The sequence below is a fragment of the Oncorhynchus keta genome, chromosome 24 (assembly GCF_023373465.1).
Source record: "Oncorhynchus keta strain PuntledgeMale-10-30-2019 chromosome 24, Oket_V2, whole genome shotgun sequence".
NCBI lineage: Eukaryota > Metazoa > Chordata > Actinopteri > Salmoniformes > Salmonidae > Oncorhynchus > Oncorhynchus keta.
Window position 1 is genome coordinate 41,020,606 of NC_068444.1, and position 15,249 is coordinate 41,035,854.

The 15,249-nt window shown below is 44.8% G+C and overlaps 1 protein-coding gene across 5 annotated transcripts in view; it reads right to left on the bottom strand.

Moving 5' to 3' along the window:
- LOC118357759 (formin-like protein 1) overlaps positions 1 to 15,235 on the bottom strand; it is a 64,928-nt gene extending 49,693 nt beyond the window's left edge. For all 5 annotated transcript variants that reach the window (XM_052478341.1, XM_052478338.1, XM_052478337.1 and 2 more), the window contains exon 1: positions 14,447 to 15,235. In XM_052478341.1, coding sequence (XP_052334301.1) covers positions 14,447 to 14,605 — 159 coding nt within the window. In that variant the 5' untranslated portion in view covers positions 14,606 to 15,235. The remainder of the gene's footprint in view (positions 1 to 14,446) is intronic.
- Between the last annotated feature and the right edge of the window lie 14 nt (positions 15,236 to 15,249).

Below are 15,249 nucleotides of genomic sequence, written 5' to 3' on the forward strand. Positions count from 1 at the left end.
TCTCAAGAGGGTATTGTGCTTTTATAAATACCTTTTGGCTGTCCTGGCTTGTTTCAGAGTCAGACGACGTTGAGCTTGAGCTTGTTCCCGGCTGAAAGCTTTCATCCAAATAGTGAAGGCTCTGTACTACCAAAGCTGGTGTCACAGTCTTTGTTATCAGCAGCAAGATTAGTCTGTAGGACACACGGTAGTCCGTGATTGGCCAAATTTGACTGCTTTGTCACCATTAATACACACTCAACGAGGTACGACATCCACCCAGCCTCCTCATGTCAATAGATCATGCATACTAATCGTCACACACACACACAGTACCCATCCCTTCACAGACACCAGTCAGCCACCCATCCCTAACAGACACCAGTCAGCCACCCATCCCTAACAGACACCAGTCAGCCACCCATCCCTAACAGACACCAGTCAGCCACCCATCCCTAACAGACACCAGTCAGCCACCCATCCCTAACAGACACCAGTCAGCCACCCATCCCTAACAGACACCAGTCAGCCACCCATCCCTAACAGACACCAGTCAGCCACCCATCCCTAACAGACACCAGTCAGCCACCCATCCCTAACAGACACCAGTCAGCCACCCATACCTAACAGACACCAGTCAGCCACCCATCCCTAACAGACACCAGTCAGCCACCCATCCCTAACAGACACCAGTCAGCCACCCATCCCTAACAGACACCAGTCAGCCACCCATCCCTAACAGACACCAGTCAGCCACCCATCCCTAACAGACACCAGTCAGCCACCCATCCCTAACAGACACCAGTCAGCCACCCATACCTAACAGCTCCTTTTCTCCAATTTAGACTTCAACTAAGCCTCCACAATACAGCGAAAACTACAGAACAAGTTGAAGCATAACGTTACTTGTAAACACACCAACTATGACAACAAGACACAGACCATATGTATGCCTAGCTCCAGTATATTTATTTGCGCATCATGGAGTTATGGAAATATTTAGCAAAGGTGAGTTCCTGGTGCTGAGCCTGATGCCGATGCCGCTGCAGATGTTGATGGGATCGGACTCTAAATAGAGCACATAGTCACGTTAGCCTCTGTGGTAGTTGGTTAGCTAGATAGCTAGTGTTTAGATACAGTCCGGTAGGCTGTAGATAAGAAAACCTAATGAAGCTAACATTAGCTTGCAAAGTTGCAAATAAAATCACACAGCAGCTGGCTAATTACATTGATTTGCTTTCGAATGTCTAGACAGCGTATTATGAAAGCTAGCTAGCTAGATTTTGATTTAGATAAACAAATGTAGTTCTCTACCTAGTTAGCTAGGTAACCTTAGCCACGTTACCTCAGCTTGATTGGCTGATGTATGGAAAAGCATCAATTTAACATTCGTTGACCTTGCAACCAGTTTCAAAATCCTCTGGCTGGAAGTGCTGGCTACAAACACAGACATTTTGATATTTCTCCACATCAACTGATGCGGTACTATGTCCTGAAATCGTTATGAATTCTGGATATCGTGGTAAATGTAGATGTCCCGTGGAAATGTAGATGGCCCGTTTCTAAAGGCGAGATGCAGAAACACTCGTATTTGCGTGTGGTGAGAAAATTCTGGATTTTTATGACACATACACTACTGTTCAAAAGTTTGGGGTCACTTTGAAATGTTCTTGTTTTTGAAATAACTTTTTTTATTTTTTATTGTCCATTAAAATAACATAAAATACAGTGTAGACATTAATGTTATAAGTTACTATTGTAGCTGGAAACGGCAGATTTTTTATGGAATATCTACATAGGCATAAAGAGGCCCATTATCAGCAACCATCACACCCGTGTTCCAATGGCACGATATGTTAGCTAATCCAAGTTTATAATTTTAATTGGCGAATTGATCATTAGAAAACCATTGCAATTATGTTAGTAGAGCTGAAAACTTTTTCTGATTAAAGAAGCAATTAAAACTGGCCTTCTTTAGACTAGTTGAGTATCTGGAGCATCACAAAGACCTTTCTTCTGAAACTCATCAGTCTATTCTTGTTCTGAGAAATGAAGACTATTCCATGAGAGCAACTGCCAAGAAACTGAAGATCTGGTACAAAGCTGTGTACTACTCCCTTCACAGCACAGCACAAACTGGCTCTAACCAGAATAGAAAGAGGAGTGGGAGGCCCCGGCGCACAACTGAGCAAGAGAACAAGTACGTTAGAGAGTCTAGTTTGAGAAACAGACGCATCACAAGTCCTCAACTGGCAGCATTACATTTACATTACATTTAAGTCATTTAGCAGACGCTCTTATCCAGAGTGACTTACAAATTGGTGCATTCACCTTATGATATCCAGTGGAACAGCCACTTTACAATAGTGCATCTAAATCTTTTAAGGGGGGTGAGAAGGATTACTTTATCCTATCCTAGGTATTCCTTAAAGAGGTGGGGTTTCAGGTGTCTCCGGAAGGTGGTGATTGACTCCGCTGTCCTGGCGTCGTGAGGGAGTGTGTTCCACCATTGGGGAGCCAGAGCAGCGAACAGTTTTGACTGGGCTGAGCGGGAACTGTACTTCCTCAGTGGTAGGGAGGCGAGCAGGCCAGAGGTGGATGAACGCAGTGCCCTTGTTTGGGTGTAGGGCCTGATCAGAGCCTGGAGGTACTGAGGTGCCGTTCCCCTCACAGCTCCGTAGGCAAGCACCATGGTCTTGTAGCGGATGCGAGCTTCAACTGGAAGCCAGTGGAGAGAGCGGAGGAGCGGGGTGACGTGAGAGAACTTGGGAAGGTTGAACACCAGACGGGCTGCGGCGTTCTGGATGAGTTGTAGGCGTTTAATGGCACAGGCAGGGAGCCCAGCCAACAGCGAGTTGCAGTAATCCAGACGGGAGATGACAAGTGCCTGGATTAGGACCTGCGCCGCTTCCTGTGTGAGGCAGGGTCGTACTCTGCGGATGTTGTAGAGCATGAACCTACAGGAACGGGCCACCGCCTTGATGTTAGTTGAGAACGACAGGGTGTTGTCCAGGATCACGCCAAGGTTCTTAGCGCTCTGGGAGGAGGACACAATGGAGTTGGAGCATCATTAAAGAGTACCCGCGAAACATCAGTCTCAACGTCAACAGTGAAGAGGTGACTCCAGGATGTTGGCCTTCTTGGCAGAGTTGCAAAGAAAAAGCCATATCTCAAACTGGCCAATACAAATAAAAGATTAAGATGGGCAAAAGAACACAGACACTGGCCAGAGGAACTCTGCCTAGAAGGCTGGTTAGAGCCAGTTTGCGCTGTTCTGTGAAGGAAGTAGTACACAGCTTTGTACGAGATCTTCAGTTTCTTGGCAATTTCTCACATGGAATAGCCTTCATTTCTCAGAACAATAATAGACTGACGAGTGTCAGAAGAAAGTCTTTGTTTCTGGACATTTTGAGCCTGTAATCGAACACACAAATGCTGATGCTCCAGATACTCAACTAGTCTCAAGGCCAGTTTTATTGCTTCTTTAATCAGAAAAACAGTTTCCAGCTGTGCTAAGATAATTGCAAAAGGGTTTTCTAATGATCAATTGGCCTTTTAAAATGATAAACTTAGATTAGCTAACGTGCCATTAGAACACAGGAGTGATGGTTGCTGATAATGGGCCTCTGTACGCCTATGTAGATATTCCATTAAGAATCAGCCATTTCCAGCTACAATGGTCATTTACAACATTAACAATGTCTTACACTGAATTTCTGATCAATTTGATGTTATTTTAATGGACAAAAAAAAGTGTTTTTCTTTCAAAAACAAGGACATTTCTAAGTGACCCCAAACTTTTGAACAGTAGTGTATGATAAATTACTAACATATTATTGGGCATATCTACTGAAATCGAGCGGCGGTGGCATTTCCCTCGGATGTCTTTCTCTTTAGTAGAGATTGCCCACTGTAGAGGGATCCCTGCACACCAACCAGCCTGCTCACTAGACATCTGATATTTGCTATGCACACTGAGCATTAGATTGAAGATGGGGGTGGGTCCGGGGGCGTTTGGTAAGGGTGTGTGTGGTAGGGAGGATCTATCTTTACTGCTCCCTACAATAGAGTGATGTAGCAAAAAAAGGAACAGTCCCATATCACAGCAGAATGTGCTCATGTGCACCTTATGTACAAACATGAATTTACGAACACAAGCAGGCATGTTGATACATGTATGTTAGATGCAAAACATACCGTATACTTAGTACTCACATCTTCTGTACACACACAAACACAGGCACATACAAAGACAGAGACACAGGGAGATCCAGCGTGATTTGACAGCACCACAGTTGGCAACGGATGTATGCCCAAGACCAAGTTGATTCATTACAACAACAAGTCTGATCTCCAGATCTCACTCCAGACCCGTGTTCGATTTGTCAAGAACACGCACGCGTCCTGCTACTACCCTACAGTAGCTGCCCCCCTATTCCTCCCTGTTCCTGAACCATGGAAACAAATTCATTAGACATGAAGTGTAGGGATAGAGTACACTGTCCGAAAATCATATACAGTAGCGATTCAATCATGTATGGAGCGATAACATTGACTATACTCACCACATGATTCAAACTTTAGTAGAAGTCTGTTTATATCTAAGGTATGAGTTATGGAGCAATTACAATGCATTTATTCAACTGCCTATGTAGCAACTTATGTAAATGATGGACTTTTATTAATGACCAGACAACGGTGTTCTATAATGTCGATTCTTTCATTTGATTGGAGTCATATTCAATTACAGAGCAAAGTGGGTTTGGGAGTTGTCTGTGCACGAGCTAGGTTTATGGATGAGTTCTCAGTGTAGCCTACAAATAGTCTTCATTGGAACTAAGTGTAGAAGATAGATGTGTTAGGCATACATGTAAATGAATCCAAATGAGCGATCAAATAGCTTTACCCTAGAAAATCAAACAAGGTTGACAGAGACCAATGGGCAAGAACCATATACGATCAGTGGTGGAAAACGTACCAAATTGTAATACTTGAGTAAATGTATACATTAGATACCTTAATAGAAAGTTACTCAAGTAAAAATAAAAGTCACCTAGTAAAATTTTCCCCCTTCTGATGACCAGGTGGCGAATCGCATCTCTGCATGTCTGGCAGACATATCAGTGTGGATGATGGATCACCACCTCAAGCTGAACCTCGGCAAGACGGAGCTGCTCTTCCTCCCGGGGAAGGACTGCCCGTTCCATGATCTCGCCATCACGGTTGACAACTCCATTGTGTCCTCCTCCCAGAGTGCTAAGAACCTTGGCGTGATCCTGGACAACACCCTGTCGTTCTCAACTAACATCAAGGCGGTGGCCCGTTCCTGTAGGTTCATGCTCTACAACATCCGCAGAGTACGACCCTGCCTCACACAGGAAGCGGCGCAGGTCCTAATCCAGGCACTTGTCATCTCCCGTCTGGATTACTGCAATCGCTGTTGGCTGGGCTCCCTGCCTGTGCCATTAAACCCTACAACTCATCCAGAACGCCGCAGCCCGTCTGGTGTTCAACCTTCCCAAGTTCTCTCACGTCACCCCGCTCCTCCGCTCTCTCCACTGGCTTCCAGTTGAAGCTCGCATCCGCTACAAGACCAACGGAGCTGTGAGGGGAACGGCACCTGAGTACCTCCAGGCTCTGATCAGGCCCTACACCCAAACAAGGGCACTGCGTTCATCCACCTCTGGCCTGCTCGCCTCCCTACCACTGAGGAAAGTTCCCGCTCAGCCCAGTCAAAACTGTTCGCTGCTCTGGCCCCCAATGGTGGAACAAACTCCCTCACGACGCCAGGACAGCGGAGTCAATCACCACCTTCCGGAGACACCTGAAACCCCACCTCTTTGAATACCTAGGATAGGATAAAGTAATCCTTCTCACCCCCCTTAAAAGATTTAGATGCACTATTGTAAAGTGGCTGTTCCACTGGATGTCTTAAGGTGAATGCACCAATTTGTAAGTCGCTCTGGATAAGAGCGTCTGCTAAATGACTTAAATGTAAATGTGAATGTAAAATACTACTGAGTAAATGTCCAAAAGTATTTGGTTCTAAATATACTTAAGTATCAAAAGTAAATGTAATTGCTAAATTAATATACTTAGGTGTCAAAAGTTAAAGTAGAAATATAAATCATTTTAAATTCCTTATTTTAAGTACTTTACACCACTGCATATTATTTTCCTTTGATCGCCCTGTTTTAAGGAGAACTTTCTTGCAATGGAAACATGTTGTGTATTTGAGGTTAAAAGGCTTCTGAAGTTTGTAATTTCCACTATGAAATTTCAGACATGATTTTCTCTTCGGAAAAATATCAATCCCTACAAAAATGGTCATTAATTATAATCCAAATAATAATTCACATTTCCTGTTTCTGCAGGATTATTTCATGCTGTAGCAAACTGGCTCAAAGTAAGATCCTACATCTGTATCTAAGAGTATAGTCTAGTTCCATGTAGATAGTTCTGAGCTTCTGTCAAGGTATCTACAGTGGGGAGAACAAGTATTTGATACACTGCCGATTTTGCAGGTTTTCCTACTTACAAAGCATGTAGAGGACTGTAATGTTTATCATAGGTACACGTCAACTGTGAGAGACGGAATCTAAAACAAAAATCCAGAAAAGTCATTAATTAGCATTTTATTGCATGACATAAGTATTTGATACATCAGAAAAGCAGAACTTAATATTTGGTACAGAAACCTTTGTTTGCAATTACAGAGATAATACGTTTCCTGTAGTTCTCGACCAGGTTTGCACACACTGCAGCAGGGATTTTGGTCCACTCCTCCATACAGACCTTCTCCAGATCCTTCAGGTTTCGGGGCTGTCGCTGGGCAATACGGACTTTCAGGTCCCTCCAAAGATTTTCTATTGAGTTCAGGTCTGGAGACTGGCTAGGCCACTCCAGGACCTTGAGATGCTTCTTACGGAGCCACTCCTTAGTTTCCCTGGCTGTGTGTTTTGGGTCGTTGTCATGCTGGAAGACCCAGCCACGACCCATCTTCAATGCTCTTACTGAGGGAAGGAGGTTGTTGGCCAAGATCTCTCAATACATGGCCCCATCCATCCTCCCCTCAATACGGTGCAGTCGTCCTGTCCCCTTTGCAGAAAAGCATCCCCAAAGAATGATGTTTCCACCTCCATGCTTCACGGTTGGGATGGTGTTGTTGGGGTTGTACTCATCCTTCTTCTTCCTCCAAACACGGCGAGTGGAGTTTAGACCAAAAAGCTCTATTTTTGTCTCATCAGACCACATGACCTTCTCCCATTGCTCCTCTGGATCATCCAGATGGTCATTGGCAAACTTCAGACGGGCCTGGACATGCGCTGGCTTGAGCAGGGGGACATTGCGTGCGCTGCAGGATTTTAATCCATGACGGTGTAGTGTGTTACTAATGGTTTGCTTTGAGACTGTGGTCCCAGCTCTCTTCAGGTCATTGACCAGGTCCTGCCATGTAGTTCTGCGCTGATCCCTCACCTTCCTCATGATCATTGAAGCCCCACGAGGTGAGATCTTGCATGGAGCCCCAAACCGAGAGTGATTGACCGTCATCTTGAACTTCTTCAATTTTCTAATAATTGCGCCAACTGTTGTTGCCTTCTCACCAAGCTGCTTGCCTATTGTCCTGTAGCCCATCCCAGCCTTGTGCAGGTCTACAATTTAACCCTGATGTCCTTACACAGCTCTCTGGTCTTGGCCATTGTGGAGAGGTTGGAGTCTGTTTGATTGAGTGTGTGGACAGGTGTCATTTATACAGGTAACGAGTTCAAACAGGTGCAGTTAATACAGGTAATGAGTGGAGAACATGAGGGAGTCTTGAAGAAAAACTAACAGATCTGTGAGAGCCGGAATTCTTACTGGTTGGTATGTGATCAAATACTTATGTCATGCAATAAAATGCAAATTAATTACTTAAAAATCATACAATGTGATTGTCTGGATTTTTGTTTTGTGTCGTGTACCTATGATATAGTGTACCTATGATACAAATTACAGACCTCTACATGCTTTGTAAGTAGGAAAACCTGCAAAATCGGCAGTGTATCAAATACTTGTTCTCCCCACTGTACCTCTCTCCAAAGCCTAATACACTTGTGGAGTTCGAAGAGGATTGGATAGAAGTAGGCTCAGCAATATTGTGAATGTTGTTACAACAAACCCCAAAAAATAACTAAAGAAAGAAAAAAGTGATATTTTCATTCAGATAGTAAGCAGTGTAGGCATGTCTCCCACATGGTGAGTCACTTGGCATCTCATCCTGATGTGGTGGCATTGGTTGAAGCTCAATGTTAAATTCAGATTTCCCTACCATCATATCTAAGCTAATATGACACAAATGTCTATGAAAATTCGCAAATAAAGTTGAATGGAGTTACAGAACACACTCCCCGTCTCTCGTCATGGTTCGTCCATTACTGAGAACCAATATACCGGATTTTTGACAGGGTCGTTAGCATTAGGGTCGTCAGACAATTTTTTGCCCAAACCTAGGTCAAATTCCAGCTGTCGGATTAAAACGAGGCAACAGCGTCCATAAGGTGACCATGAGACTTGGATCCATTTAGACTTAATGCGTTTGTAGGTGCAACAGTTTTTATAAAATGTATAATTTATCACTCTCACATTTCCGTCCATTAAGAACCAACTATGTGCTACCTTTTTGTAGCATTTCTGACAATGCTAACATATTTTCAGCCAAATCTGAGAGTTCTAAAACCTGTGGAAACTGTTGGCCTTGACACTTGACACTTGTATCTAATAAGCACAAATAAGATAGCGAGCATACTTGGCTGCTATTTCCAACTAATCAGACCTGACACAAGGATAAAGTGACTAAGGGGGCAGTTGAAATCGGAGAGGGGGCCCAATTTTGGCGGTTTCTTGTTTTGGAATTATATTGAATTCTGCTTATATCACATTATACCCCTTTATAGTTCAAATGCTGAGACTCCGAGATCACTCAGTACTTTTGAAGTGACAGTCCGGTTGGTGCAAAGTCTGTAGCCCATCTCCACTGTATAAGCACAATGGACAGCGCCTTACACTAAAGCAAGTCAGTTTTGGTAATGAATATAGGCTACAAGAATGATAGGCTGTTTAATAGATTAATGACCCTATGTGAATGCAGCCACACACACAGATGTCAACACCAAAATAATGCAAACTAAATGCTGAAAGTATTTAGTTATTCATGCATGCAGACAAAAATACTGAATAGCAATTTGTCTTAGAATACAGACAAAACCTCAAATGCGAACAAGTGAATGCAAACAGAACAAAATAGAGGTGTCAAGTAGAAGGCCTAGTGAACAAAATATCAGATCAATAAAGACATCATCTAAATATATATATTTTTATATATACACCTTTATTTAACTAGGAAAGTCAGTTAAGAACAAATTCTTATTTTCAATGACGGCTTAGGAACAGTCGGTTAACTGACTTGTTCAGGGGCAGAACAACAGATGTTTACCTTGTCAGCTCGGGGATTCGATCTTGCAACCTTTCGGTTACAAGTCCAACGCTCTAACCACTAGGTTACTTACATGTAAGCTAGTTCCATTAACAGTAAACCAACGCAGTGAAAAAAAGGGGAATGGATATCCAAACAACCACACCATAGCCTACAGCCTACTACAGTGAGATATAGCTGTCTTGCCAAATCATGAGTTCCACAACACGTTGTTATATGGCAATAATATATCATCTAATATATATATATAATCTACTTCTGGGAATAAAAGTCGACCCACGTAATCATTTAAGCAATGCCAGCCTAGCATTAACAGGTTTCCAATACATAGTTCCATTTACAACCACGAAAACCAATAGGCTTCCAACAGAACCATAATAGTAATAATGTAATAATAATAATAATAATAATAATGTATCTACAGTCAGTCTAAATGTAAATGTAATGATGAAACATACCGAGCTATTGTCACATCTACTCCAGCTCCTCCCCTCCGGCGTTCAACATGCTGGTTTACTAACCACCAGTCCTGGCATTCATCATTACGCGCACCTGGCATTCATCATCACGCGCACCTGAGCTTCATCATTAGGCACACCTGGACTCAATCACTTCACTGATTACCTCCCCTATATATGTCACTCCCTTAGTTCCATTCCCCAGGCAGAATTGACTATGTGTTTCATATATATATATATATATATATATATATATATATATATATATATATATATATATATATATATATATATATATATATATATATGCTACTTGTGGTTGGTATAGTGGGCTATGGTCTGTTTCTTATTAAACTCACCACTTGCTTTCTGACTCCCAGTGTGTACGTTACAGAATTCAGCCTCAACAAATGGAAGCAGCAGGTAATCGGGCCCCAGATGGTTGATGAACAGGGATAGCTTCTTCATCAATACCACGACCAGCTGGCGGAACTGGGAAAGGTAATGGAAGAGGTTCTTCACAGTCTTCAACGTCTCGAACATGCCCAAGAGGCGTTGCCTTGATCTAGCGGAGGATACCCTGCCACCAGTCTACTCAGCAGTCCACCCAGGTCAGTGTTACCTGTCCAGTGGTCCCTATTTTGTGCACCAGATGGGTGCTCCCACCACTGAGAGGTCCAAGGTTGCCACGCTTATTTCTCTGCTGACTGGGCAGGATTGGAGTGGGCTATGGCCATCTGGGAGAGAGGAGGAGCTGTATGTGAATGATGGGTTCATGGCTCTGATCAGAGCCATTTTCGATCATCCACTGGAGGGGGGTTATAGCGCCTATTGAGGGCACAACAAAGCCTATTTCCCCATCAGGAAACTAAAAAGATTTGGCATGGGTCCTGAAATCCTCAAAGGTTCTACAGCTGCAACATCGAGAGCATGGTTGCGTCACTGCCTGATATGGCAATTGTTCGGCCTCTGACTGCATGGCACTACAGAGGGTAGTGCGTGCGGCCCAGTACATCACTGGGGCTAAGCTGCCTGCCATCCAGGAACTCTACACCAGGCGGTGTCGGAGGAAGGCCCTAAAAATTGTCAAAGACCCCAGCCACCCCAGTTACAGACTGTTCTCTCTACTACCGCATGGCAAGTGGTTCTGGAGTGCCAAGTCTAGGACAAAAAGGGTTCTCAACAGGTTTATTCCCAAGCCATATGACTCCTGAACAGGTAATCAAGCGGCTACCCGGACTATTTGCATTGTGTGCCCCCCCCCCCCAAACCCTCTTATGCTGCTGCTACTCTGTTTATCATATATGCATAGTCACTTTAACTATACATTCATGTACATACGACCAACCAGTTCACCTGCACATTGGCTGACCGGGCTATCTGCATTGTGTCCCACCAACCCCTCTTTTACGCTACTGCGTAGCCCTCTTTTACGCTACTTTAACCATATCTACATGTACATACTACCTCAATCAGCCTGACTAACCGGTGTCTATATGGCCTCGCTACTGTATATCGTCTGTCTTTTTACGGTTTTATTTCTTTACTTGCCTATTGTTAACCTAACATCATTTTTTGCACTATAGGTTAGAGCCTGTAATTAAGCATTTCACTTTATCTTCACTTTACTACACCTGTTGTATTCGGCTCACTTAACAAACTTTGATTTATTCCAATTACGGCAGGATGACCAGACCGCTGCCGATTACGCGCTCACCTTCCGGACTGTAGCAGCATCCAGTGTATGGAATGAGCCGGCACTCAGTACACTATTCAGAAGAGGACTGGCGAGGAGGTCCAGACGGAACTGGCTTGTCGAGATGACAACCTCTCCTTGGACGCACTCATTGTGATGGCCATCCGTCTGGATAACCTACTTCGGGAGTGTCGGTACCCTCATCACTTCTCTACCTCCCTCAGTGACCACTCTGTATCAGAGCCTGAGACTATGGAGGTAAGGGTCACACACCTCCCTGCGGCTGAACGACGTAGACTGAACAGCTGGGGCTCTGTCCCTATTGTGGTCAAGGAGGGCTTCAGGACGTACCAGACACTGCTATCTTGGGATCCACGAGAGCAGAGGGACGGTCATGTGATCTTCCACGAACCTGGGAGCCTGTTACCCACTACCTGTCCTCCTGAACGGATCTACGTTCCCACAGGGATAAGGGAGCGTGCTGTTGACCTCTGCACACACAGCTGTTGTCACTGGACATCCAGGGTTCACCCGTACCATTCAATCTCTCTGAGAAAAATTGGTGGCCCACCTTGGCGCAGGATGTTATTTGTTACGTCAACTGTTCTGTGTGTGCTTAAACTAAGTCCCCCTTCATGCTCCAGCAGGGAAGCTCCTTCCCCTTCCCGTGCCTCAGCATCCCTACCGATCTCCCCTCTGACAGTTTCACCACCATTCTGGTGGTTGTGGACAGATTTTCTAAATCATGCTGGTTTATTCCTCTCTGGTCTCCCCACAGCTCTCCAGGTCGCTGAGGCACTATACCAGCAGGTCTTCCAGGACTATGGCCTTCCGAGGATCTGGAAAGCCTTCATGGAAAAGCTAGGGGTCACGGTCAGCCTCACCTTCGGGTACCAGCCTTGGACCAACCAAGCGCTGGGGAGGTTCCTAAGAAGTCACTGCCAGGACCGGAAAGGTGAGTGGGCCTTGTTCTTCCCTGGGTGGACTATGACCAGAAGTCACTTCGACACTCCACCAGGCTGACTCCCAGTGCATCCTGGGATATCAACCGGCCCTGGCTCCATGGACTCCAAGCCAGACCGAGGCCCCTGCAGTGGATGAGTGGTTCCAGTGTGCAGTGGAGGTGTGGCACACCGTCCACGTGAGACCGTCAGAAGGATCTGGCAGACTGCCACCGCAGTGAGGCCCCAGTGTTCCATCCTGGTGATCACGTATGGCTCCCCATCCGGAACCTCCCGCTCCGCCTGTCCTGCCGGAAGCTGAGCCCCCGGTTTGTGGGGCCCTTCAAGGTCCTCCACAGGGTCAATGAGGTAACCTATCGTCTCAAACTCCTGCTCCCTCCTTCCGGTGCTCTTAGTCACCAATCTACTAAACAGTGGTCCTGGCTTCATTATTACGCACACCTGTTCCCCATCATTACGCATACCTGGTTGTCATTCCCTCTTTGATTACGCTCCCTTTATTTAGCCCTCAGTTTTCAGTCACTAGGTGTTACTGTTTTTCTCTCAGGTTCTGTACGCTCATGTTTGTTCATCTGTATCTGTTCTTTATTAATCTGCACCTGTTTCCTGACTTCCTGTGTGTATGTAACACCTTCCTCACAATAACACAGTTTTCAGATATCGTTTTTGTACAGTAAGTTATCTGCAATCAAGTCCACATTCTAGAATGCTTTTTCAATTACAGGAGTACACATTGATTTTGACTGAGTAAAATGAGCCATGAGACTGACATGAATTAACATCATGGTATCCATATAAGTGTCATCTGGCAGCTGCAATTGCACATTGACACAGCAGAGTAGTTTGTTCGTGCACATCTCACTAATGTCATTTCTATGGAAAAAGTCAAGTTAGCCTATAAGTGTTTTAAAGTGACATAGAAAGCTTCTCGAAGGACACATAGTCAGGTAGCTCTCTTCTCTTTCACCATCTATTTGTTTCTATATCAATGATGCAACTCTACAGGGCAAACAAATAGGTATGGACCAAGGAGATAAAGAGGGATGTGCGAGACTAAAAACAAGAATGCAATTTAATGGTATACCATGGCACTGATACCCCTGAGCAACATCAAATGTAGCTGAGCCACTCTTTCTCAATGGGTTTTTGGCTGTCGACATGACCACGAGTCGTTTGACCTATAATAGGTCTTCGCAGACCGAGGACAAATGGGCCCAGTGAAGGGAGTCACAGGAACATTAAGTTACGGCGTCGAGGAATTCCTAACTTGCGATCGGTTCTGTTGAGGATTTGTCATCGAGTACAAGGAAATATTTGTGTTAGGATGTGAATGGATGGGTTTTCTGTTAATGTTACTACAGTGAATGCCGTCTATTAAAATGTGGCTTGCCTAACGTTTTAACACTACTGTAGAACAAACAACTGATGTTATAAAAGTGAAATTGTACAAGTCATTGGGATTAGGGGAATCAGGAATATCTTTGATCTACAAACTTGAACAAAAAAAATGAACCGTGTCTCACAGGCTCACAGTCCAGGTGGGGTTATATTTGTTTAATGTTTAACTTTTATTATACCTTACCCACTGCAAATATGGATCAGATCTTCCCCTTTATCCATCCCCAAATGACCATACAATGAACTCAATACTACTGTAAACCAGATAATAAAGGACTTATTTGTACTTCCACAGTCACATTATGTACCCTGCTCTTTGATAAGCCTGTCCTGGGGATGTGCACGTTTTCAAAATGTTTAGTGTTCTTTGTTTCTTTGTATTGTTTTGCTTGCTTCTGTATGGGAGTGTGTAAAATTGTATGTGTGCCATCACAGGCTCCTTATTCTGGGCCCTGTGTGTGTCATCTGCAATCAGACTCACCAGCACTGCATTGAAGCGCTCCTCTAACTCCTCCTCGGCAGGCATGGGGAGTTTGGGGCCTGCCGCCTGTTTCTGGGGGGCCCCTGAGCTTGGGGGGGCCGACACCGTCTTCACCTCCTTCCCCGGTGGCACATCCATGCTCCCAGCGGCATTGCCCATGATTATCTGTCCCAGATGCACAGACCCAGGTACTCCACAGCTACTTCCACGGCTAAGACAGCACTGGAAATCAAATGTTGTGGTGAACCAAACGTATTCTTCCACTACTTCTCCCGTTGAGATGAGGCTCTATGTGGCATTGAGTGGCGAACATTGACAATTTCCTTAACCCCAGGGGAGCAGGCCAGCCCAAAGTTTCATCTTCTCCAATGTTCCTGCTCCTTCATCCTCTCAGACAGGGGAAGTGATGATACAAAATTACTCTAAAGCAACAACGAGAAAGTGTCAGACCTGTAAGCAAGGTCCCTGTGCGGCATGAACAACTCTCAAGAGATGGAGAGAGAAATAGGGAGGCGACAGGAGAGTATGAGCGTGAGACAGAGAAGACTCAAATTCAAAAGGTAGAGCTCCTGTGTCGTCCTGTGAAGGAGAGGTGCAAAAACTCCTACTATGCAGAGAGTAGCCTAGTTCCTTAGTGACAGCAGTAGCTGGCCAAGAGAGATGGGAGCCTTAAAGATAGGAGGTGGGGGCCACTCTCCTCTGACTGGTGTTCACACACTATGCTGGGGCTAACCGGTCTCCTGGCAGCCATATCGGAGGAGGAGAGAGGTCCACAGCCAACTTCTCTATAATCTGAAACAGGG